Genomic DNA, 25,939 nt, shown 5'->3' with positions numbered 1-25,939 from the left:
AGATGGCAGCGGAATAATGGCAGCAGGTGGATCAGAAGATAACCAAGAATTATGAGAGTTTGAGAATTAAACTGATTCGTGATTGAGGAGAGCCAAAGAGGGCTTTTTGTGATCTTTGATAACACTTTTGACTACCTCTTCTCTGTAAAAACGAGGCCGAGGAAAATTTTGCTGAGGCCGAGGAAGTCATTGCTGTTACTAAACTGTGATTACCTATGAATGGCCACCGACTACCTCCGAAGAAAATATTTTGCTTGGTGACAAAATTTTTCCTATACACGATTTAATGTAGTACTTGCAAGTAGATACTCAGGAGCGAATCAAAGCGCGGAGACGTCATTCTAATCGGAATAAACGGACATCTCATATTCTTTGCTTTCACAATTGGAATCGTGTTGGTCCTATGATGCGTGCTGTAGAACCGCTTTATCTAAATGTTCTCTAAACGCTGCCCGATTGCGCTTAGCTAAACTCGCCGCTTTCCTTGCCGGACTCTGACTTTTTCAAGCTCTTTTCGGCTTGAGTTGGGCATTTAAGAAATTCAAGTTCGCAATTTACGTACTAAAGAGGGTAAAAAATTTTCCTTTCCTCTTTTGTGGTGATGCAACAATGTGGGGTTGTTCGTTTATTCTGAGTCGAAAGGCGGCCTTAGTATAAAAATCCCCGCTGAGCTCCTGGAATCAATGACTCCAATTTAATAAAAATCCGACTTAGAAAACTCGTAAGAAGTTAATAAACTTTAAAGGCAAGGAAAATTCGCGAATAGAATTCGATGAAATCATAAATTTGACAAAGATGAATTTTTGGATAAGGGAGGAGACCTGGCGGCTACAATTAACACAAATTCCGCACAAGTAGCGGAGGTAATACTAACAGCTACACAGCTATAAAGCTCTGCATATTTATTTAACAAAATACGCGGACCTTCAAATTTATTCACTGCAGGGCCAGAAGAGCAACTGGCTGCTTTGAACTTTTGACTGCTGATTATTGACTATTTTGTACCGACAGCTGACTACCTTATTGCCAGCTACTCGAATACGCCGTTAAGTTTGCACATGGCCACTATTGAATCTCTGCTGCTTTGCTGAAAAAATATATCCCAATACTCAAGCCAAAAACCAAATACGCAGCTCGCAGCTTATTCAAACATTCCGTTCGAGGTGTGAGGTAAATTGCAAAGCACCAAATTTGTGGGAAAATTATACAAATGCCGCTTTGAAATCAAAACTATTTTGAATTTTAAATTACTTAAAAACAAAAGGCGCATATGCGCTCGTAAACATAGTTCAGAAGCGAATTAGTAGCTGGCGCGATTGATGCTATTGGTGAACCACAAGCATACACACACACTCACACACACCAACATATGCAGCTTCGGGAGCAAGTGATAGGCATAAATTAGTCAGATGATGCGACAAAGGTGGTCTGAAAACAGTAAAAAATACAACAACAGATATAAAAAAGAAAAACAATAATAATGGGAATCGATAATTATAAAACCGGAGAAATAGAAAATAAGAAGAAACCGATTTTAATAAAGAAGATGTTAATAAACTGATGTGTCTGTGGTGACCATAATGAAGTGTTATGCATAAAAATTGTGTTGACTATTTATGTAAAGAGTATAATTTTGGGATTAACAGAAGGTAATAGCGAAGTAGATAAGATATGAAGCACATAAGAAATAGTGAAAGGTAAATTGAGTTGGTTGGTTGCTTGGTTGGTAGGTTAGTTAGGCTTCTGATATGCAGAGAGATAAGGCCGGTGTACCACAAACAACTTTTTTTAAATTCAATAATGGGTTTCTCACCTTGAATGGCTATATAACCTGCACATTCCCTGATAAAAGTTAAAACTTAATTAAAAATCGTATCTCTAAAGATTATGACTTGACATTCGGCACAGCCACAAGCGGAACTTTCTCAAGCCAGAGTAAGCATGCAACCATAAAATACTAGCCGGTTCGGGTACGGATACTAAGTGGGCGCTGAACTAATAGTGGGCTCAATTGTACGCAAAATCATTTATTTAGTAGCTTTAGAGATCGGTTAAAGCTAGAGTCCATTCAGCAACTCCTGTGCTAATGCCTGGCTAACTTTTAAGAAGATCTTCGAGGATATGTGCAGTTTAGACAAAGTCCGTATGGAGCAAGTATATAGATACGCTTTTTTAAAATAGTTTGAGAGTGTTGAGATGCAGTGTGGAGATTGGATTCGTCAAAAGCGCGGGATGGTTTAAGATACAATATTGAGATAGTAAAGCAGAAATTTGGAGAATTGGAAATACCGATGTCGTCAAACTAAACTATACTCAAGTTGGCACAAAATTAATCACTCTATCAGCAGATCTACAATTTTTAAATTATTTTTTTTTCTTGAATCCAAATAACACTGGAGCAAATAAAGACGCAGAAATAAAAAACTATAAAAGAAATATAAAAAAAATTAAAAAAAAAACATGAAGAAAAGTAAAAATTTAAGAAAAAAATTGTTTTATAAATTTTTCAAATGTAATATATATTTTTTTAATTCAAATCACAATGGAGCAAATAAAAACTTAGAACAAAAAAATAAATATATGTAAAATATATATTATATAAAAAAAAAAATAATATTTGCAACACATTTTTTTTTAATTTTTCAAATTAAAATTTCTTTTAAGTTTTAAATTTTTAAAACATTTTTTTTAAATTCAAATTACAATCGAGCCACTAAAAACATAGAAATAAAAAAAATTATAGACATGTCATAAAGATATAGAAATAAAAAAATTTTTAAATATATATAAAAGAACTAAAATTCAAAAACAAATTTAGTCTTTAATTTTTGAAATTTAAACTTTTTTGTTTTTAAATTATTAAATCAATTTTTTTTAATCCAAATAACAAAGGAGCAAATAAAGACATAGAAATAAAAAAATTTTAAAAAATTTAAAAATATATGTATATATAAAATATATGAAAAAACATATAAAAGAACTAAAATTTAAAGATCACATTTAAATATTTTTAAATTCAACTCACAATGGAGCATATAGAGATATAGAAATAAAAACAACTACATAAAAAATATATAAAAAAACTAAAATTTCAAGAATTTTTTTTTTAATTTTTTAAAATTTAAATTTTTTTTTAGTTTTAAAATTTTTAAAACATTTTTTTTTAATTCAAGTCACAAAGGAGCAAATAAAAAAAATGTATATATAATATATAAAAAGTTTAAACAAATAGATAAAAAAAAATTTTAAGACAAATTTTTTTTAAGTTTAATATTTTTTTTTAATTTTATTTATTCAATATTTATTGAAATTCAAATCGCAGTGGGCAAAAAAAGGCATAAAGACATTTAGTCGCATAGAAATAAAAACCAAAAAAAAATTAAAAAATTATAAAAAATATATAAAAAAAACTAAAGTTTTATTTCGACTCGCCGCTTCTTTCCTTCAAACTTTTCCTAACCCGACCCCCTCTGGGATGCGCGCGCATGCGGTCAATAATTGTTACTGCAGCAGCATTCCTCAAGTGAATTATGGTGAATGTTTTATGCTCCCATATAGACCAACAACAACAAGCCTTTTAGAACACTGAAGTCAAAACCGGAAACAAAATAGCCCCAACTTCTTCGTTGAATGCTTAAAGATGAGTATTTTGAAGTGTTAACGCTTCAACAAAGGCGCAGGAAAACAAGTTTCAGCATTTTCGCTCGCAATGCTATCCTCATTCAAACAGAAATTAATGTATGTGCATATGTATGTATGTATGTATGTAGGTGTTTATTAAATTCCATATTTCTACATCTAAGTGTAGGAAATTCTAGCAGTAGTCTATCAGACGTTACATATACACACACATATGCATATAAAAGTCATTCTTGCGCTTTATTCTTCTTCTTCTACGAATCCAAAGCAACGCTAAACATTTAATAAGTGCGGGAATTCTTGCATGCCATATTTGAAAAATATAATCAATTAGAAAAGAGGATAAATAAAAGTAAATAACACGCGCTGTCAAATCAAGTATTCGCATGCTATGTTCACTCAAAACAAACACTCACACACACGCACACACACACGTGAAAATGCATGTGGACACACATGCACTCCCATTTAAGTACAGCACCGCCGACAAAGTATCAACGGTGGCAGTGCGTCGCGTTGCGTTGCGTTGACGAGTGCGCACTTGGTGCTAAGTACAGTAGGAGTGGGTAAGTGCGTACTACACAAGTGGCTATGAACGAGTAAGTAACCGTATCTACATAAAAGTACCGCACAACCAAAACCAACACACAGACACACACAAACAAAGGCTCGTGTCACAATTATTCTGCTGCACAACATTCTCAACTAATAAATAAAAATAATCATAAAAGAATGGAATGGAATAGAATGAAATCGCAGAGCTTGTTTAGTTAGCGAGCAACTGCTGCTCCATATATGCGCTGCATGCGTCAGGCAACTTGTCAGCCACATTAGTAGGTACCCACTTGTGATTAATAGGTAAGGCGGTAAGTGAGTCGTCGTTGTATGGTTGGTTGGCAGGTCAGCTAGAGAAGTAGCGCTTTGCGAAATTTATGGCTCCTCGCAACGGTCATTTGTCACAATTACGCGACCAAATTGTCAGCAACAATACAACTCTGCGGAAAAAAAGTGGAAAAAAATTTGAAAAAAAAGAAACTGAAAAAAGAAAAACAAATTTCACAATAGGCGACAATTGAGTTGTGACGGCGACTTGCACGCATTTGCGTCGTTCAAGCAATCGTAAAGCGACTGTGAAGTGTGAAAAAAAGAGAAGTTAGTGAGAAAATGTCAACAAATCTATTAAATAACGCGGATTCGTTACGGAGTGAGAGAATTTTGAAGAGGTTAGCCGTGTTGCCTGGCTAAGACAAGACACTCGGTGGCCCTAAGGCCCGTATCAGGTATCACAGCATTTGTATTCCATTCCCTAGCTAAGTCGCTAAACCTTTCTGATCTCTGTAAGGAGGTAACTAGTCTAGAAGGCGGCCGCCGTAGCCAGGAATGGGTAGGTTCCAATCTTCGTGCATTTCCGGTGGCCCCTCGGCAGGTAATGACAAACCTCCGAGTGTATTTCTGCAATGAAAAATCTCTACATAAAAACCATTTGCCGTTCGAAGCCAGCTTAAAACTGTAGGTCTCTCCATTTGTAGTATAACATCAAGACGCATGCCACAAATAGGAGGAGGAGCTCGGCCAAACATCTAACAGAAGTGTGCGCGCCAATTAATTCTCAACAGATTTATGAAATAATTTGAGGACATGCCTGGTGTTAGAAATTAATGAGCCGTATTTTAGCAGCTCAGCAGCAGCAAGAGGCATCTTCCTACAGGTGGCCATTCGTATGAGGTCCCCACGCTCCTTAATAGTAACTCTCTTGACGCAAAAAACTGGTGGGTACATTGGGCGATGGTTTCACGTGTAGAAGTCCACACACGTGGGGAAAGTCTCTGATTCCCATGCACTTGGTAGTGGCCAGGACGATTCTTCTTCATACGGCCCAAACAGCTTACAACTTGAATATCCTCTGGGTGGCCCCCGAACATCCGTTTGAGAGGGAGCTGATGAGAGAAGGCGAAGTATCCCAGGAAATCTGGTTGTGCACTGGATTTGGGCTTCGTCAAAATCCTTCCCCAATGAAAACGACAACAAAGAAGAAGAAGAGGTGGGTACATTTTTTAATTCTAATTTTTTTATATTTGCTTTATACTTTTTTACCTATATTTTTAATTTTTTTTAAATTATATTTTGTAATATTTTTTTTTTCTATTTTTTTTAATTTGTTTAGTTTTTTTCTTAATATTCGTTTTTATTTACCAAAATCAAAATATTTTTCTATTTTCTTACTTTCTTTTTTTTTTTTATTGCTTTTCTGTTGCTCGGCCGCTCACAAACGTACCTCTTGGAACGCTATGACCTGCTCTATGAGATGTTTGCCAGCCAGCGCCATTGGTCTATGGCCGGTTACTCAATTTAGTGGCAAGAACTAGAGACAGAAATGCTTAGAATTTCACGTGGGTTCGTACAAAATGCCGCACCATGACTGAAAAGCTTCAAAATTTTATAAATTTTTTTTTTTTGATTTTTTTTTGTTTCTGTTTTTTTGTGAATTCTAAATTTTGCGCCAACTTTTTAAAATCACTTCCCCGGGCTCAAATCGTTTTGCTGCACATATCGATTTCTTATTGTTTTCTGTGATTTGCTTTTCCTGTTTGTGGCACACACAAACACCCGCATGCTGCAGACCTGCCACGCTAACTGGCGCTTGTTGCAACACGGAAAAATTTGTTGCCATAGCCGCTGCATTGGCTAAGTGGAAATGGCAACGGCGCCGATTTGCCTTTCAAATTCACTTTGGCCGAACAACAAATCGTGTGGCAGCAACTCACTGAATGTATTTAGTTGCCACAGCTGCCGGCTACTGGCTGCCGACTATGCATGCCATAGTTACAAGCAACTACTGTCTGCCACAGGCAATTTCTAACAGTTTTACTTCATGCCACATGCAACTAAGCATTCGCTTGCGCGTTTATTTGTTTGGCTGTGTGTCTGTTTGTTTGCTTGTTTGCTTTTGTGATTGGTTGTTTTTGTGGTATTTTTGGTCATTTGCATATGCGTCACTAATGAGGCATGTTGTACGTAGCAGCTGAGTTGTTGGTTGCGCATGCGCGCCTGCAACATGAATATTGGCTGAGCGCACTCACTGGCGATGGCCGGCGGCGCCACCAAAACACCGCCGACAGCTAAGTAGCTACGAGGCTGCGGAGGTTGGACGATATAAAACCGAATCAAAAGTAGAATTGTTGGAAAAATTTGCGAAAAATGCACAGCGTGCAAAATTTAGTAGCTGCTATTAGGCGTGTTGCAACAACGGCAATAACAATAACAAACACAGTGCTGTGGATTGCAGCGCTCCAAAAGGACAGACAACCAATGAGCCATCAATTTTAATTCGTTCAACTTGGTTGGCTGACTGGTGGGTTGGTTGGCTGGCTGACAGTTATGGTGACTACCGAATAACAACAATGCCACTTACAGGCACAACAACAACTAACACGACTACTAATATCAACGTTACCGCCTTCACCTTAAATGGCAGCTTTGCTTCCAATTTCGCTATTTTTCTCTTTGTTTTTGTTGCTTTGCTTTCGCCTCATTTATTGTTCTACTAGCTACACCATGTTTGTTGTTATTGTCGCTCAACACAAAATCATGCAGCCATAAAATGTTGCAACAAATCGCTGCATTTGTAAAATTTGCAAATTTACAAAACCAACAACAACTCAGGTAAATCGAGCGCGAGCCAACTGCGAGCTGCGGTTGTAGAAAAAAATGCGGAAGGTAAGCACCCACGCGGGCGGCATGCCAAGGGGGTAGTAAATATAATGAATCTGCCGGGTATGCGAGAGGGAAGGGCAAGGCGCGTACACACCACTGCCAATCAATAGGCGGCTCATGCTTGCGCTTGACTGGAAGCATTGAAGCGGCGCTTCGACACTTGAAGGCAAAATTGCAAAAATTCTGCATTGAGGCGCGTATTGATGCATTGAGCGACTGCAGCATGGCATGGCATGGAGGTGCATGAATGCGCGCACATCGGTAAGAGTGCTCGATAGGGCTGCGCATTATTGGAGTATCATTTACATTGCCATAGTTTGTTAGCTGTAATTGCTGGGCACAAGTGAAGCGTGAAGACGGAAATGAAGTTAAATCAAATTTTGGTATTGTTTAATTATTTCTGCTTGCTTTTTTCCAATATACAAAAGAGGAAAATATTTATGGTTTTTTTGTGTTTTTTAAGTTAATTGAGATGAAACTATCAAAAAATATTTCCGATTTTTCATTGAATTTTTACAGGCGTTTACGACAAATGAATAAATTATAAAAAAAAAATTAAAAAAGTATTACATCACAGAAATATTTTTTTCCGCAAAAAGCACACTTTAGTAAAGTATTTTGTGTGAATTATTTTTTTAACGAAAATTCTTAATGTCACTGAGCTTTATAACAAAAAAAATGTATTTCAAAAAAATTTCAAACAAATAGTCTCTAAATTTTCATAATTTTATTTTGTCCATATACTGAAGGCTGGATTAACAACAATAAAAAAAGTACATAAAAAGCAAATACAACAAATTCGATTTTTGCATATTTTTATTAATTTGCCGAATTTTTGACTAATCGAAAAATAAATTCATTACTTCAATAACTGAAAATTTATATTCAATAAATAAAATCTTAAAAAAGATATTTGAAATTTTTTTTGAAAATTGCCTTCCAAGTACGCAAATTTCTTTTCGACAGATAATATATACACATTTTTTTGTAATTTTTCAGAAATTATTACAGGGTTCACAAGTTCATTTGAAAATCTCGTATTGTTTCCAATTTTTATTTTTTTAATCCTTTTTCCAATTTTTATTATCTATTTTTTTAATTTTTATTTTTTATCAATAAAATGACTCAAAAATAATTTTCAATAAATTTTCACATATACTGGAATGTGTTAAAAAATCGCAAAATGTGTTTCCAACTAGGCAAGCTTATTTTCTAGAGATAAAATTTAAACTTTTTTTATATTTTTGAGAAATTATTACAGAGTTCGCAAGTTCGCTTAAAAATGTCAAACTTTTTCCAATTGTTATTTGTATTATTTTTTTTTGAACCAAGAAAATATTCGAAGAATACTTTTTAAAATTTTCAATAAATTTTCACATATACTGCAGTTTGTTAAAAAATCGAAAAATGGTTTTTCATAATGAAAATTTATTCTCTGCAGATAAAATATAAAATTGTGTTTAATATTTTTTATACATTTTTTCAGAATTCGCAACTTTATTTAAACATGTAGAATTTTTTTCCAACTTTTTATTATCTAGTTTTCCTCAATTTTTATTTTCCACCAATAAAATGATGAAAAATACTTTGAAAATTTTTGAATAAATTTTCACACGTACTGGAATTTGTTAAAAAAATCGAAAAATGGTTTTCCAACAAGGTAAATTCAATTTCTACAGATAGAATATATATATTTTTTTTATGTTTTTCAGATATTTTCACGGAGTTCGTAAGTTCATTTAAAAATTTCGAATTTATTCCAATTGTTATATTCTATTAATTTTTCCCAATTTTTAATATCTATTTTGTTTTCTACCTAGAAAATATTCGAAAATCACTTTGTAAAATTTTCAATAAATTGTCACATGTACTGCGAATTTTTTTTTTATTTTTATTATCTATTTTTACCTATTTTTTTATTTTCCACCAATAAAATGTCTGAAAAATATTTTTTTTAATTTTTTTGCTAAAAACTTTTAAAATATCGAATTTTTTTCAAGTTTTATTTACCGCGTATTTTTCGCCCAATTTTTATTATCTATTTTTTCCTAATTTTTATTTTCCACCAATCAAATTTGTGAAAAATATTTGTTAAAAATTTGTTAAAAAATCGAAAAATGGTTTTCCAAGTACGCAAATTTATTTTCTGCAGCTCAAATATTACTTTTTGTTATATTTTTCAGAAATTTTCACAGAATTCACCAGTTCATTTACAAATTTCGAATTTTTCTTCAAATTTCCGCAAGTTTAGTTTCTGAAATTTTTAACTTTAAAAATTACAAAAGTCCATTCTTCATTTCATGCCTAAATTCCATAGCCATTAAAGCATTTAAATCAGTTTCAGTTCAGCAGCAAAAACTCGTACAGGGACAAGTCTAGTGGCCGAACCACTCATAATAATTCTAGGAAAAAATATATAATAGGAAATGCCATTCACGCCACAAGTGCGGAATAAATTTTGCACCACTCTCACTCAGCTATAAATTTACGTAAATATCATAAAAAACTGTGTACTACTACCCGCGAGACGAACAGCCAACTCATTGACCACCAAGGAAGTCGCAGATTGTGCTGCTGCCAAAGACTGACTAAATACACACATATGTACACGCACACATATAAATGTATTACATCACACACACACACACTTTCATGTGCCCATCTTCACATCCAGCGCTATCAGCCCATACTCACTTACTGAGTTGCAGCAATGCTGATAGCCAAAGTGGCAGCGGTTGCAACACTCTCAGCATACGGTGGCAATCGCCTGATTGCATGAGACTGCTGATCGACGATGCCGCTGAGTGAGCGTGAGTAAGCGCTGATAAAGGTGTTTGCCGCACCGGCGACATTAGCGCCCGCATACACGACGATACAAACATCACAGAGCAGCCAGGCAGGCCGGCCGCAGGCAGGCAGTAAGTCAGGCAGATAGTTTAAAGAGATAGCCAGCTTGAATGCCAGGCCAAAGGTGGCAGCACCTTCAGCGACGCACACACACACTTGAAAGTATGCATTCGTAATGACCGCACACAGCCACCCCAGCCAACAGCGGCGGCGGCGGCATAACTTCAAAAGCAGCCATATTCGAACGACATTCGTACCGCTTGGTTGTGGCGTTGGTGACGGTGATGGTGAGGATAGCCCCTCGCCATCATCAGTGTTTCGGTAGCTGCTGCTTGTGGACATTAATCGATAACACTTGAGTATATTTTCATGTAGCAAGGCGAGCCATTAAGCGATTGTACAGTGCGACAGGCATTTATTGCCACCGACGGCGCAGTGGCTGCTGTTTGCTATTGTTGTACGCTCATCTTTGCTGCTATTATTTTTATTGTGCTGGGCAAAGTGCGAAATAACATCAAACTGCTGCTGTGGATTTGTGGCATAAACGTCTTGTGGCATGCGATGCGCGAGCGTATGGTTGCCAAAGAAGAGGAAATAGGGTTGCGTATTGGGGTTCTTGGGTTGTACACTTTTGATATTTTTTCCAGGTGCAGCTCCTTGATGTACCTGGGCGTGAACTACAAGCGAGTTTCAGACTTAATCAGAAACTTTACAACTTTGTTTGGTGATTTTCCTGGTCAACTGGTTCATTCATGATGAATTCGTGGAAGTCTCTTAAGGAAGGGGGCATGAAGCCATTGATATCTAGTCGCTATGCTGAGCAATTTTTTATTTGTTTCCTCTTGATCCCACACTAATACTTTACGACTCATGAGTCTCTTAAGAAAGTCTCTTAAGGAAGTATCTTAACGAATGAAAATACAATTTTTTTAATATTTATCGCCTTTGATTCCAAGACTAGCATTCTGCGGCTAATGAGTCTTTTAAGGAAGAAAATATGAAGCCCAACGGCTTCTAGTCGCTATGCTGAGTATTCAGAATATTTGGGTCTCCTTTCAGTACTTACATCATCGATCGCAATCTATCGGTTTGCGTGTGTCTACCTCACGACTATTTTGATATCTTCTGACTTCCAATAATTCATCTCGTTCCATGAGCTCAACTTGTTTTTAAGGTCTCTGGCTCTCCTTACTAATCATCATTATTCCCGGAATCTTGTCTCATCCTAATTATATTATTGATTATTTCGTTCGTAAACGTTACAAGCCCTGTAGTTTCGAACTCTTCGTAAACCCTGTACAGTTCTTTCACTTAGTGTTTTTCTAACCCACCCTAGACTAAGAAGTAAGAATAGTGTAACTCTTCGCTCTACTTCTTCGACAAGATTGGTTCTGCATTCCTTTAATTAAACCTCACTGAAGAGTCATCTTCCTTATTTTTGTCTATTTTTCAAGTTTCTTAGAAAGTTTACTGTGATTTCTTGATCTCTTGCAGATCTATTGTTTCTTCACTGTTTCGAAAGATAAGAGCGAAAGCACTAATCAACTGTAGTTTAGTCAGAGAGATGATGACTCCATCACAGATTTGATGTTTTCTTCGTAGCTTCAAAAAGCTCAGTCCTATTGAGTAGTGCGCGATCGTTAGTAAATTTCTCTGGAATAGATTGAAGGCATTAATGCCACTTAGCGTGGAATATTCATGCCTTCTTCATGACTCGTCGACTTTTTGAATGCCAACTTAAGCCCGATTTTGTGATAAGTGGTAAAAAGTAAGCTTCTTAAACTGCTCTGCCAGGAATAGACATAAGTCCCCGCTAAGTTATAGCTGGATGCAGACATTGCTACTTCAGGTTTTTAGTACTGCATTGTTTGCACTTTGATTACGACACTCATTCCGATTGGATGATGAGTGGCGGAAAATGAATGGCTTTGAACTTTTCTGACGGAAACAGGCTCAAAACTCTGCAGCAGCATTGTAAGCTTTGATATTCCGTCGTTGGCATATTTAGAGAGAAATTTACTGCGATTGTGTGAAATGTACCAATAGTACCACACCGATGTACCATGAAGTACCTCTCTGGCGCTCTCCTAGTACCACTAAAGTGTCATTTTGAATGCGTAGCAAGCAGTAAAAAGTGAACTTCCTTCGTAGACTATATGCAAGACTCAACTGAAGCATGGCAATGTTTGTTGATATCTTGAAACTCAGTGCGATTGTGTAGTAAACAACCAAAAGAGATCTTTTGTCTACAAACGATTCCTAACTTCCGGCCAATCAACGGTCTCCTCACATTGCATGGGCTTTAGCTGAATACTCGGTCGCCTATTGGCTCATAAATTACAATTCGTTTAGTGAGACTGGTTGATCAAGCTAAAAGCTCTAACACGGATTGTTCATAGTTGTTTCATTTAGCTATGGAAGATTAGGTTTCTACAGTTCATTTGTCGACCTTTGCTTCCCAGCCGGCGGCTTTTCAACTAGAGTATTCAGCCAAAAAGTTAGCACTTTGAAGTGGCAAGAGTCGGTTAGAAGTTCTTAATATCAAGCGCGCCTTGCTTCGAGAATGAAAATTGAATAATCTCTGCACGGCAAGTCTCCTTAACTTCAATCACGAGGCAACGAACGCTGATTTGAAAGAATTTCCCATTTCTGGGAAAGCTTTTCCTTCCCATGCAAGTCTCTATAACTTTAGCCACGAGATTTCGAGCGCTTTCTTGAGCAGCTTTCGCATACTCAGATAAATATTTTCTTGATTTATAAACATCTCTGACATCCATTGTGAACTTTCTTTCTGTTGCTCCCGTTAAGAGTTCTTGCATGCTCCATGAAAAAGTAAGTCTTCCTGTAAATCTTTTCCACGTCTTTTCCTAAGGAAGACTATTTTTTTACCCAAGTTTGCAGCTCTCTACATGACTCTCTACGTGTAACTTTAATGATTGAATGAATGGACCCGCATCTCCTCGACCCTAATTCGCATTGCGTGTGTCGCAGCTACTAAGCTTAGTTCTCCTCCTTTTGTTGGCACCGAAAGCAGCATTTTAAAGTAGCAATGCCAATGCGGAGAGAAGTCAGGCGGACCAGGAGATTAGGGACAATCAAAACGCACGAAAGAGTCCAAGTGGCTGTGTGGCTCTGTGGCTGATTACCAAAACAGTGGCAATACAAACGAAATGACGATTTGCCACTTTAAAATCGTCAACACACAAGCAGGTGTGAGAAGAGCAGGAGCAGCAAGTGAGTTCAGCTGTGCTGGGATGTGTGAGGTTAAGCGGTTGTGGCTCAACAAAAAAGCAACAGCAAACACCTTGAATTGGCATTGCAGTAGCCGGCCAAGTAATGCGCGCACGTCGTCGGGTGCTAATGACAGTGAAGCGCTACTGTGTGGCGGCCACACCGTTCAGTGCGGCACATTGCTGTGTTGTTGTTATCGTTGATTGGTGCACCTTTGCTTCTTGTTTTTTCTTCTCTGGTTTTGTTTTTTTGTTATACGTTTTTGAAGTGTTTGCTGGTGTCGGTATTTGTGGCAAATTATTGCCGGGACAAATTTATTTATATAACGACGCACAGAAAAGTTACAGAGCGCACAAGAAGCGATGGCACAGAGAATCGGAAAACGGTTGTATGTTGTTGTGTTGTGTGGTGTCTGTGGGTCGCTGGTGGTGTAGAGGAAATGCACATTTTAATTTTTATAAAATTTTTTCTTTTGTTTTTGTCATTTAATTTGAATATTTTTGCGGTAGTTGCCACACTTGTAACAAGTGTTAACAACAACATCGGAGGTGTGTGGAGGCAAGTGAAAACACCCCGTACGTTGCACGTCGCAAAACATTGGGGTGTGTGGCTTACGGTGTGCGAGTGCAGTGCAAAAATGCAATAAAAATCAAATCAATTAGGAAATGAATTGTAATTCGTTTTTGCTTTGGCCCTACGGACGGTGGTGAATGGTGAGGCCAAGATTTTTTTTTCAAAGGTGGCAAAGAATTTTATGTTGTGTATTTTTTTAAATCAAATAAAATAAAGTTGGTCAACTAAAACCTAAAATATTTGTTTTCTGTTTTTTTTTGTTTGGTCTAGTGTTTTGTTGTTCATTTTCTTTTGTTTCCTTTTTGCTTTGTTTTTTGTTTTGTTTTTTTTGTTTGTCTTATTTTTGTGTTTTCGATGAAAAAAGTATGAAAAATGTTTGCAAATTTTTACATTTTTTTTCCTTACAATTTTTTGGCTGAGAAAACTTTATGCGTTTGTTTACGTCTTTTTTATAATATATTAAGTTTTTCAACGTTCTTGTATATACTGTTACTATTAAATTCCATTTTTGTTTAACTTTCCAGGTGTTTCGTTTTTATTTATTTATTTTTTGTTTTTTTTGGAGGAATATCTCTTTCTATCTTTTCTTATAAATTTTTTATGACAAGCCTTTATTATTATTATTATTTAATTTTTTTTTAATATTTTTTTTTTATTTTAGATTATTTTATTTTGCTTTCTTTTAATTTTTATTAACGTTTTCATGCCAATTTCTTTTAATTTTCGAGTGATTTGCTATTTTTCTAAAAAGAAATTTATGAGGTGGTTATTTACAAATTTAAGTTTGTTGTTTTTATTTTTTATTATTGATGTTTATTTTTTATTTATTAGTACTTATTTATACGTTCTGTTTTTAAATCTAAATTTTTTAAATTTTAAGACTTAATGTTTTTTTTTTTGATTGTCCGATTTTAAATTTTTCGTTTTATCAAATTTTATTTTTTATTTCATTATTCTCTATTTTTTTTTTATTTTGTTGTTAAATTTTTCGTTATACCAAATTCTTTTTTGTTATTTTATTATTTTTTATTTTTTGTTGTTTTTAATTTTTTTTATATTTTTATTAATTTCTTGGTTGTTTGGTTGGTTTAAGGGTGACCCCGCATCGGAGTGCCACATAGACCGCAAGTTGGGTCCGTTGTATTGCCCTAGAGCTCATTATTTTATATGATTTCCCCACCTAACCGAGATTTTTATTGTAGATTTTGGTCAAAGATATTAATTCCTTTCGAGAATTTGATGAGAGATTCGATTTTCAGGTTCGAGAGTACTGAAAGATTGTCAATTGTTGGAGAGCCTAGAAGAGCGAGTCGACTTCTGGCTAGGCCGGGACAACTACACAGCAAATGCCTGCTCGATACTTCCTCATCTTCGTCCTCGCAGTATCTGCACAGGTCGTTTTGAGGAACCCCGAGCCGACGTACGTGAGTGCCCAAAAGACAGTGGCCGGTGATAAGAGATATTATATGCCTTAGTTTGTGTTTCGAAAGACTTATAAGGGTTTTTGTCTGTTTCAGATTGTAGGATGGCCAGATTTGTCTGGTCGTAACGCAAGTAGTTTCCACTCGCCACCTCCGATCAGCAATGCTGTGAAATTCTCGATCAATGAGCAATTTACAAGTTGAGAGCGGAATGTGGATTGTGGGTAAGTTACTAACATTTGATTGCGCAGCTCCAGCTCTCGCGAGCGCATCAGCTTTGCAGTTACCTTCGAATCCACTGTGACCCGGTATCCAGATAACTTGGACAGAATTCTGAACACTTATCTCGTTAAGAGATAAGAGACAGGATCGAACCACATCTGAGTGGGTATAAGAGGAGCTGAGTGCTCGAACGGCCGCTTGACTGTCAGTGAAAAAGCGGATATCCTCTAGTGATATTCTCTTTTCTAAGATAGTTTTCGCAGCATACCAGATAGCGCATACTTCCGCTTGGAATACACTACAGTAGTCGGGTAATCTAAATGATAGATTGATGTGAGGGGAATTGGAAAAGATTCCAAATCCCACTTTACCGTCTTGTTTTGAACCATCTGTATATATAATTTCTTACAAATGTTATGTAATATATTGATGGGTGAATTTTTGTAAAAAAATGTATGAAGTTAATAATAATAATAATTTAATCCCAATTTTTGTTATTTTTTTTTTGTTTATTTGTTTTTTATTTTTAATTTTTTTATTTTTTTTTTATTATTTTTTTTTGTTTTTTATTTTTTTTGAATTTTATTTTTTAATTTTATTTTTTTATTTTTATTTTAACTTTAAGGATTAGGATAGAAATTGTAGGATTTTTTATAGTATAACAAAAAAATAAATTCCTATCTTTTTCGTTCGCTATTTATTATCTTTTGCATTGATTTGTGCGATTTAATTTTGGAAAAAATTAATGCTCAATTTATATTGTATATAAAGTTTTCTGTCCTAATTATAATTTTTTTTATCCATTTTTAACTATTTTCGTGATATTTTAAGAGGTTTTCTGTGATATCAAATTTGATTTTTTATTTTACTATTGTACTTCTTTTGTTGAAAATTTTTATTAAGAAATATTTACGAATTTAAATTAAATAATTGATTTGTGAATGTTTGTGAAAAAAAATTTTTATTTTTTCAATTATTCGATCTAAAATTTCAAATTTTAAGGTTTTGAAATTTGTTTTTCGCAATTGCCTGATTTTAATGTTTTTTTATAATTTCATATGTTTTTTTTCGTATTTTTTAAACGCATTTTCGTTTTTTCAAGTACGTTTTTGATTTGCTTTTTTTTTTGTTAAAAATTTAAAACTTAAATTTAATTAAAAAAAAATTATTAAGTTGCTATTTACAAATAAATTTAATTTTTTTATTTCTTATTATCATTTTTTGTATTAAAAAAACACTAATCTTGAATTTTTAAGTCTAAGTTGAATTTAATTTGTGATCTTTTTTATTTATAAATATTTTTTTTTTATATTTTTTTGTTTTAAGAAGGAAAGTGCGTTACTCTTCAATTTAGAAATCTAAAGTTTTCAAATCTTAAATTGTAATTATTTTATTTTTGACTTTATTTCTAAATACTTTTTTGATATTTTTTTTAAGAAGGAAAGTGCGTTAATCTTCAATTTTGAAATCTAAAGTTTTCAAATCTTAAATTTTAATTATTTTATTTTTGACTGCCTGATTTAATTTTTTTATAAATTTGTAGCTACTTTTGGAATTTTTACGAAAATTCCTGATACTTATTGTTTTTTTATTTGTGTGTGCTCGCCTTTCTTTTAATTTTTTAAGAATATATTATACCAAATTTTGAATTTATGAAAAAAAAAATTATAAAAAGCAAGAAAAAGATGCACTTTTACTCTACCCATAAAATTCCGAATTGTGTTTTCAATCTAGTTTTTGCCTACAGTTTCTTTACAAGTATTTATAAAATGTTATTTTTTCTAATAAAAGATAATTGCGAATCTGTATTTGGTCATAAAAAAAATGTTTCATCATTTCTGAAGAGTCTTTAATAATTTTTTTAGATATTTTTTAAATTTAGTTTTTGATTTTCTGTTGCCATTAGCTGAATATTTATGCTCCCCATTGTCTTTATAACTCATTTATACCTGTTTTGGTATTCGTACATTCTTGCTGCACCCCCGGCTACTGTTGTGATTGTTGTTGTTGTTGCTACTGCTGCAACCATTGGCATACAACTTAACACTTTAATTGAAACGAAATGCCACTTTGACATTAAGTGACAATAAATTAACCTGTTGCCATGTTTTGTTGCTTCTTGCTCGCATTGTTGTTATTTTAGTAAAATGTTTTTCGCTTGCTTGCTTTTGTAATTGTTAGTTGTTACTGTTGTGTAGGTGCCACTTTTCGCCACCAAGTCAACTGAAGTTAAGTGAACAAATAGCAGCAAAACCCAATCAAGCCATCGGGCGACTTATGTCGATTCGAGCTTTTCTTACGGCTTTAACCGCGCACAGCGCGCAGACGTAGGCCACAGTCTGGCTTTTTTACGCTTTTTTTGTTTTGTTTTTGTTTTTGCTTCACTCATTAGGTCTAATTTTGGTAAATGTTGGGGAGAAGTTGAAGTTCGAGTGACTGCGGCGTGCAGTAGCCAGTTTTTGTTAAATTTTCGAATATTTTTTTAAATTTTTTACAAATTTACTGATGTTTTAATGCGTTTATTTATTCAGTACTCAATGTTTTAGTTTTTTGTTTTTGTTTTGCTTGGCTTTTCGGAAGCTTTTAAGCTGACAAAGAGAGAGAGTTTTTTTTCGAATGATATTGGAAAGGGTGCGAAGATGTGAATAATAATAATATTGAGAAAACCCAATATTAAGAATTACTGCAGAAAATACATTTATCCAGAAATGTTAATTGTAATTTCCAAAAAAACATTTTTTAAGTCTTTTATTTATTTTTTATACAATTTAGTTCAATTTCCTTTATTTTTTTATTTTTTTTTTACTTCATTTTAAAATAAACTTTCAAGTCGTTATAAAAATTTTTTCAAACATCAGCATATTTGCTTAAGGTCTAAGCCATAGTTATTCTCCTAAGTATACCATATAAATATATGCATGTTAGTGTGTTTGTGTTGGTGACACTATAAAAAATCACTTAAGATAAACGATGTCGTATGGAAATTATTTTTATGCCAAGAGCCAACGTCTGCGCCTGTGTCAAAGGCAATACCAGAATTAAAGTGGAGCCAGCTCAGCAGCCGGACACCAGCAGCAGCGGGCAATAAACACATACAAAGACCACAGCGCTGGCAGCAATATGGCACCATAAAATTGGCGCTGACACCGACCGATAGGTGTGCGTAGACAAAGTGAAAGCTACAAAGAAGCAAAAGCACATGCACACACACACATACAACATTCACATGCAGACACATTTGGTGGGAGAAGTGTTGGACGCCGCCGCCTTACAAAACAAACCTGAAGTGTTAATGCAAACGATTGATACAGTTGGAAGGTGTGCGGGGACAGGTTGAAGGGCGTGTAAGTTAAATAGCAATCAAAGCCACAGTGACAATGAGAACAAAACAAAGATTTTTATAGAAACAGTAGCACTTTAACTGCCAACTCGTCAGCTACTACATACAAATACATTGCCCACCTTTGCCTTTGCATTTGCCTCTACCTTTACCTTGTTGACATTGCTTCGAGTAGAAATATTAATGTTACGGCGGCGTTGATTTGGTTTTCGAAATGCTTATACTCGTATTTCTGTGTTGTTCTTGTTTTGGGTATTTCTTGAACATCTTTTATTTTAGCTTGTCGCACTAATGAGAGCGGATGTGACAACATTTTTATAGCTCATCAGCATTAAGTGCCGCAAGTGTGGGCAGTGATGGCAAATAGATGCTCTAGTGGTGGCAGATGTATGCATGTATGTTGCCAGCGAGACCTTAAAGCAATGAAAAGTATATAAGCATTTTTTTTTTGTATTTTTAATTAAACCCCTTTTTAGTAACTCATTAGTAGTCGCAGCGCTGAGTCATTTGGGGCGATCAATCAATTGCATAAAAAATTTTCTAAAAGGGACGCAATTCCATTGTTTCATTTAATTTTTCCTACATATAATTTATGTTGCATTAAGTGTCTACAGTCGCGGAGTTAGTTTATGAGAACTTCAGCCTGGCTTAACTCAAATAAAAAAGGTATTAGCTAAGCGTGTATTGATTGCCTTAAAATTATTTGCTGCCTCTTTTGTTTTTTTCGTTTAACTTCCAAATATTGTTTGAGTGATTGATTTATGCGTTGGCGTACACTTCTTGCTTTTGAGCGAAGCATTCTTTGTTTCCCCTCCCTGTCCACACACTTGGAGCTTAAATTTGACAATTTTTAGTAGTGCGCTGTCAAGTTCGTGTCTTAAGTCTTTTGTTTGACGCCGGATTTCCGTTGATTTGTGCGTTGCATAGATTGTAGTGCTGATGTGTGTGTGTATATTGTGGGGGAAATGTTAAAGCACAAAACGGTGAGCTGTGCGGAAAACTGTTTAGCGAGTTTGTTGCTGTGAATTTATATAAAAAATAAAAAAGATAAAAAAATATATTGAAAAAAAAAAATGGAAATGAGAAACTAAAAAAATTTGTTTAAAGCTTTTAATGCATTATAATTCCTATTAATTACAAGCAATCACCAAATAACTGCACATAACCGCTTTTACTTTCCTAGGCTAGTTGCGCCTAGTTGGGCAGGCAGGCAGTTTTGTCTGCTTTTTAATATATATTTTTTTTAACTCGAAGTAAATTATACCCAGTTAGGTATATACATAGTAAACGTGCCTAAACAGTTGAAAATCGCGGAAAAGATTAAATATAAAAACATAATTCGAATTTAAAAGAACACAACAAAAAAAAAAACAACAATCATTAAAAAGCAGCAAAACTGTCCACGTACCTATGAAGCAGGAATTTTTTTAGTAAGAAAATCGAAATTAATAAAATATATTTTATACTCGTATAAAGTATATTAATAGCCATTGTAAGAGCCATAGTTATCCGACGCTTTGGTAATTTTTAAATGAAAATGTTTTAAATTAATCTTAGAGATGTCTCTAAAGGAAAATTATTTTTGTACAAGCCGCTTGTTAAACCGTTATGATGAGTTTCATGTCCTTCTTTATTTTCTCTGAAAGCGACATAAGCAGATGTCCGGTTAATAGTTGCCCTAGCCACTATTAATTCGTAGCTTGACTGTGCTAGGTTAATTTTTAAAATTTTAATTCTGCTATTATTAGTTTATGTATTTAATTTTATTTTTTGAGCCATTCCTTCTTTTGAGCATATTAATTTATTATATTATTTGTCAAAATATTATTTTTTTAAATAAGTTTCTGTTTTTTTTCTTTAAATACTTATTACGTATTTTTAATTTTTAGTTTATTCTAGATTTGTTTTTTTTTTGTTTTGGTAATTTAATGAATGTAATTTTCTGGAATCTTCGTTTATTGTTTCCTCTGTTTTTTCGCTTTTTTTAGATTATTTTATTTTCTTTCTTAATGATTTAATTTATTTGTTTTGTTCTTCACCTAATTTTTTTTACTTTTTGAGGCTTATTTTTTTAAATTTTATATGGGCTTATTAGTTTATATACATATTTTTTTACTTTTTGGGCTAATTATTATTTTTTTTTGTTTCTTTGTTTGATAATTTATTTGTTTTTTTTTAATAAATTATTTTATTAATATTATATCTGTCCTCTTAGCTTACATATTTAATTTTTTGAGGTTATTTTTCTTTTTGTTTTAATTAATTAATTTTGTTTCGTTTAAATTAATTTTTTTTCTTTTAATTAAGTTATTTTAATTTTATATGTTTAAATTTTTTTTATTTAGTTTATTCTAGATCTTTTATTTATTTATTTATTTATTTTTTGGTTTAGTTTTCTTTAATATTCATTTACTTTTTCCTCAGTTTTTGTTTTTTTCGCATTATTTAGAATAATATATTTTATTTTTTAAATGATGATTTATATTTTGATTTTTATGTTGTGGTTTTCAGCTATTTTTTTGTTAATTTTTGATTTTTATTAAAATTGTTTTTCGTTTTTTTTTATTCACTTTAAAATTTTTATCTGTACTTTAATTTAGTTTGATTTTATTTAATTTTTCGTTTTATTTATTTTGCTTTCCAATTAATTTTTGATTTTTATATAATATTTTTTCTTTCTTTTTTATTCACTCTTAAGTTTTTTTTTCAAATCCTGGTTTTTTTTTTAATTTTTTGTTTCATTTATTTGGCTTTTCAAGTATTTTTTTAATTTTTTATTTTTCAGCAATTTTTTTTTGTAATTTCTGATTTTTATTAAACACTTTTTTCGTTCGTTTTATATTCACTTTAAAATTATTTATCTGCACCTTAATTTAGCTTCATTCATTTAATTTAATATTTTGTTTTATTTATTTTGTCCTCTAATTATTTTTTTTTTTGTCTTTTATATAATATTCTTTGTTCCTTCTTATTCGGTCTTAAGTGTTTTTTCAAATTTTGTTTCTTTTTTTAATTTTTGTTTAATTTATTTGGCTTTTCAGGTATTTTTTTTTTTAATTTTTTTAATATTTTTTCTATTTTTTTGTTTAATTTTTAATTTTAATTAAAATTTTGTTTTCGTTTTTTTTTATTCATTTTAAAATTTTTTATCTGCACTTTAATTGAGTTTGATTTAATTTTTCGTTTTATTTATTTTGCTTTCCAATGAATTGTTTTAATTTTTGATTTGTATATAATATTTTTTGATTCTTGCGAAGAATGAATAACTTAAGATTTTTTTTGCCAAGTTTGTTTGTTGTTTTTTTTTGTTTGATTTATAAGCCTTTTTAAGTATTTTTTTTTTTATTTTATTTAATATTTTTTCTGCGCTTAATTTAATTTTTTCAAATTTTTGTCATCTTTATTTTATTTTTAATTTTTATTTAATGTTTTTTTTTGTTTCTCATTCACTTGTAATTTTTTTTCTGCAGTTAATTATAGTTTTCTTTTTACTTTTAATTTTTTGTTTTGCTTATTAACTTTTCGCCAAATTTTTTAATATTTAATTTTTATTTAAAAGGATTTATGTTTTTTATATCTTCTCAAAACTTTTTCCTGTATTTAATTTTATTTTTTTTTAATTTTTTACGATTTCCTTTTTATTTGATATTTTTATCACTTTTAAATTTTTTTTTCTGCATTCAATTGTTGTTTTTTTATTTTGATTTTAACAAATTTTTTTAATTAAAAAATTTTTTTATTTGTTTTTGATTCACTTTAACTTTGTTTATATTTACATACTTTTGATTTGTTTCTATATTGCTTCCGGTACCTCACCACACGCGGTCCATACTTGTGCTTCTTTTCTACTTTGCCCGCCACCAAATTTGGCTTGCCTATTTTATTTGTGACACAACATTAAATGACTGTTAATTAACACCAAAAGCGTCAGAGCATGGCGTCAATTGTGTGCCAGTCAGCTAGAGTTAAGGTTGTTTATTTGTTCATAGCCACCAAATACCAAATGCAAAAATTTCCATTGGAATCAAATGAAAGAAGCATTTGCATAGAATTTTGGTGAGGCAGAAAATTGTTGGCGACTTTGAAAAAAAAAAAATAAATAAATAAAGTAAAAAATAAAATTACTTTGGAAAACTAGCTTGAACCCACAGAAATTGGCTCTCATTAAAACAGCACTCCCGCGACGCATTCAATTCCTTGATTCCTTGAATTGACCTAATTTTTGTTACACGGCTTTTATGCGCGCGCAAACTTCCATCCCAAAGCCCTTTCCCACAAAAAGCGGTCGTCCACACACGCAGATGCACACATATACACATACGAGTACTTGTTGGTGTATGTATTTGCACACAAATAAACCACTTGAGTAGCGCTGCAGCTACCTTTGGCGCACCAAGAAATTACGGGCAGATGTCGGTCATAAAATTGCGTTAATGTCCTTGCCGCCAAAGTAAAGTTGGTCATAAAGTGGCTAATTCATTTGGTAGCGACAGAGCGGATAGCGCAATACAAATACATGCACAACTCGACTCGCACGTACGCAAGTAATCGCGGCTTGGGCGGACTGCTTGGCTCACTACTTTTGCTGATAGCCTGATGACTGCTTTGTCAGTTGCTTAATGTCCAGGCGCATACACACTTACAACCATATTAGTATATGTGAGAGGAGTGTGTTCTCCTGACAGCAAGTGCTCGTCCGCGTGTGTGTGTGTGTGAAAATGCTGTGCCATGCATATTATAATTAAAATGTGCTATAAATTCAAGCAGTTTGCAGTTGAATGAACAAATCGTACACTTGGAAAATTATTTGCATTTACTTGATATATTTTTCGGAGGCATATTTTAATAGAGAAATGTTTTTCTAAATATTTTAATTTTCAAGAAATCGGCGTCGATTGGGAGTATTATAGAATTTAGATGTTTGAATGTCAATAAATATTTTTCAGAAACCTCAGCGCCAAGAAAGGAGATTTTAACTCAGAACAGCTAAACAGTTTAAGTCCATATTTCCAAGTACTTGTCCCTACTGTATTCAATTAGCTACTAGAGCTCAAAAAGGGAGAACACTGATCATAAAACAGAATACTTACAAGTACCTACGGAGTCCGTGACTGCTTGATTCAATGCCTTGTGAATTGGAAGGCAAATCTTAATTTAAATCTTAATATAAATTGCAAATCATGGATAGAAAATAATATTCTCCAAGAGGCCAATAGGTCATGGAGAGAAGAAAATATGTGTGTTACAACCAGGCTAATTTGACCGCAAATAGATAAGAAAAGATCAAAAGAATGGTTTAACCTCTCAAGAGAGAACATCTCGAAGGTCGTGGCTTGTGTCACCGATCATTAGCTGTTAGGTAGGTTGTCTTCTAGGCTAAGAATATTTTCGCATGAATATTGCAAAAGCTGTAGAGACGAGGAAGAGGATGAAACAGTAAAAAACTTTCGCTGCAATTGTCCAGCCTTAGCTAGGAATAGAGCAACGTTGTTAGGAAAATACCATTTAGACTCTTTTACGGAACTATCCAGTGTTGTGATGAAACCTATTCTACGCATCAAAAGAGAGTCTAACTGGTTCCATGAGAAATAAACTGTAAGATTTCCGTGTTACACAGTGGCACCACAAACCTGCCACAGAAACCTAATCAAACCTAGGAAGAGAAGTGTCCAATACACATAAACTGGCTTGACTATACGTATGGACACTTAAAGCTGTTCCAAAAAAAAAAGTCGATTATATAACCCTTACAAACTTTAGACCTTAAAGACTTCATAAAACTCGTACTGTAAGTCTAGGGCAGCTCCTCAAGTGAAAGCTCAAGTTATAACCCCTAATCCTTAGCCTGTTTCATTTCATAGTAGTCCAAAATATTCTAAAATATACCCATCCCGTGATGTATTTATCTCAATAGGGAGCCTCAGAAACTCCGCACTGAAAATTTTGATTCAACAAAGTGACGTACTCTGCCAGATAATTGAAAATATCCTAATAAATGTTACCAGTTTCGGAACTTGCGACATCCACTTCGAGCTCAATCGTTGCAAGATCAGAAACTTGAAGATATTGGAATTAGAATCTCTGAGAGTTTTTTGTGGGAAAGATACTCAGGAGGATATATGGCCCTAGGCTAAACGAAAGAGGTGATTACATAATACGAAACAAGTAGGAGTTACTCCAATTTATAGATGGCGAGGACATTTCCACATTCATCAAAGCGCAAAGGCTAAGGTGGGCATGTCACAGGAATGGAAGATACGCGCGTTCAAAACCTAATAATAACGCTCAAACCTATGACAGAAAAAAGTATGGATCGGCCGCGTAGGAACTAAAGGACTACATAGAAAAATACCTAGGAGCGCTCGAAGTAACCAACTGGAAATTACATCAATAAACCGGAGCTGATCGCTGACATCGCCAAGAGTGTGTATGAAAGTATAGGCCCCTGACACTACTCGTAATGTGAAGTTTCGTTGGCGTTAGTTGATTGCGGATCCTTTAATACGTCACTTCCCACAAAGATGGGAGAAACGCAGTACCAACGCAACTAAGCACTGATCTAGAAGTTTCTGGGTATTGAAGAAGAGCTGTAATGTAGCTTGAGTGAGCTTCAGTGCACTCATAACATTAACTTTGCTTAAAATGCAATCATTTTCGCTCAGTGCATGAATCACTCGCCCCAAACAGACGCCAGTTAAACGATTAAATTGCTGCTGCTTGCGCTATAAAAGCGCTGAGAATTACAAGTGTATAAAAGCAACGACTACAACAGCAACAAAACCTACTTAATTCACACACTAACAACATCAACAAATATGGCAACCAAAACTCATCAAAAAGTCATAATGCGCTACAATAAAGAGAGCCGCCATGGCGACGGTGGCGGCATCGTCATTGATTTTGTTCACTTAAAACAATCGATTGAACGATTTTCCGCATTTATTGCTTGCAA

At 33.7% G+C, this 25,939-nt stretch overlaps 2 protein-coding genes across 2 annotated transcripts in view; both read right to left on the bottom strand.

Annotated features, from left to right (window-relative positions):
- Nucleotides 1-10,542, bottom strand: part of LOC129238409 (optomotor-blind protein) — a 69,798-nt gene extending 59,256 nt beyond the window's left edge. Inside the window, exons 1-2 of the mRNA XM_054873432.1 lie at nucleotides 10,052-10,542; nucleotides 7,369-7,633 (exon numbers count right to left, since the gene is read on the bottom strand). Coding sequence (XP_054729407.1) covers nucleotides 7,369-7,633; nucleotides 10,052-10,542 — 756 coding nt within the window. The remainder of the gene's footprint in view (nucleotides 1-7,368; nucleotides 7,634-10,051) is intronic.
- A 45-nt stretch (nucleotides 10,543-10,587) lies between these two features.
- Nucleotides 10,588-25,939, bottom strand: part of LOC129238408 (piggyBac transposable element-derived protein 3-like) — a 59,411-nt gene continuing 44,059 nt past the window's right edge. Inside the window, exon 3 of the mRNA XM_054873431.1 lies at nucleotides 10,588-10,877. Within this exon, the coding sequence (XP_054729406.1) occupies nucleotides 10,588-10,877 (290 nt within the window). The remainder of the gene's footprint in view (nucleotides 10,878-25,939) is intronic.

This window comes from Anastrepha obliqua, chromosome 2 (assembly GCF_027943255.1).
Source record: "Anastrepha obliqua isolate idAnaObli1 chromosome 2, idAnaObli1_1.0, whole genome shotgun sequence".
Lineage (NCBI taxonomy): Eukaryota > Metazoa > Arthropoda > Insecta > Diptera > Tephritidae > Anastrepha > Anastrepha obliqua.
The sequence above is the reverse complement of the archived record's forward strand: the minus strand, read 5'-3'. Positions and strand labels throughout refer to the sequence as shown.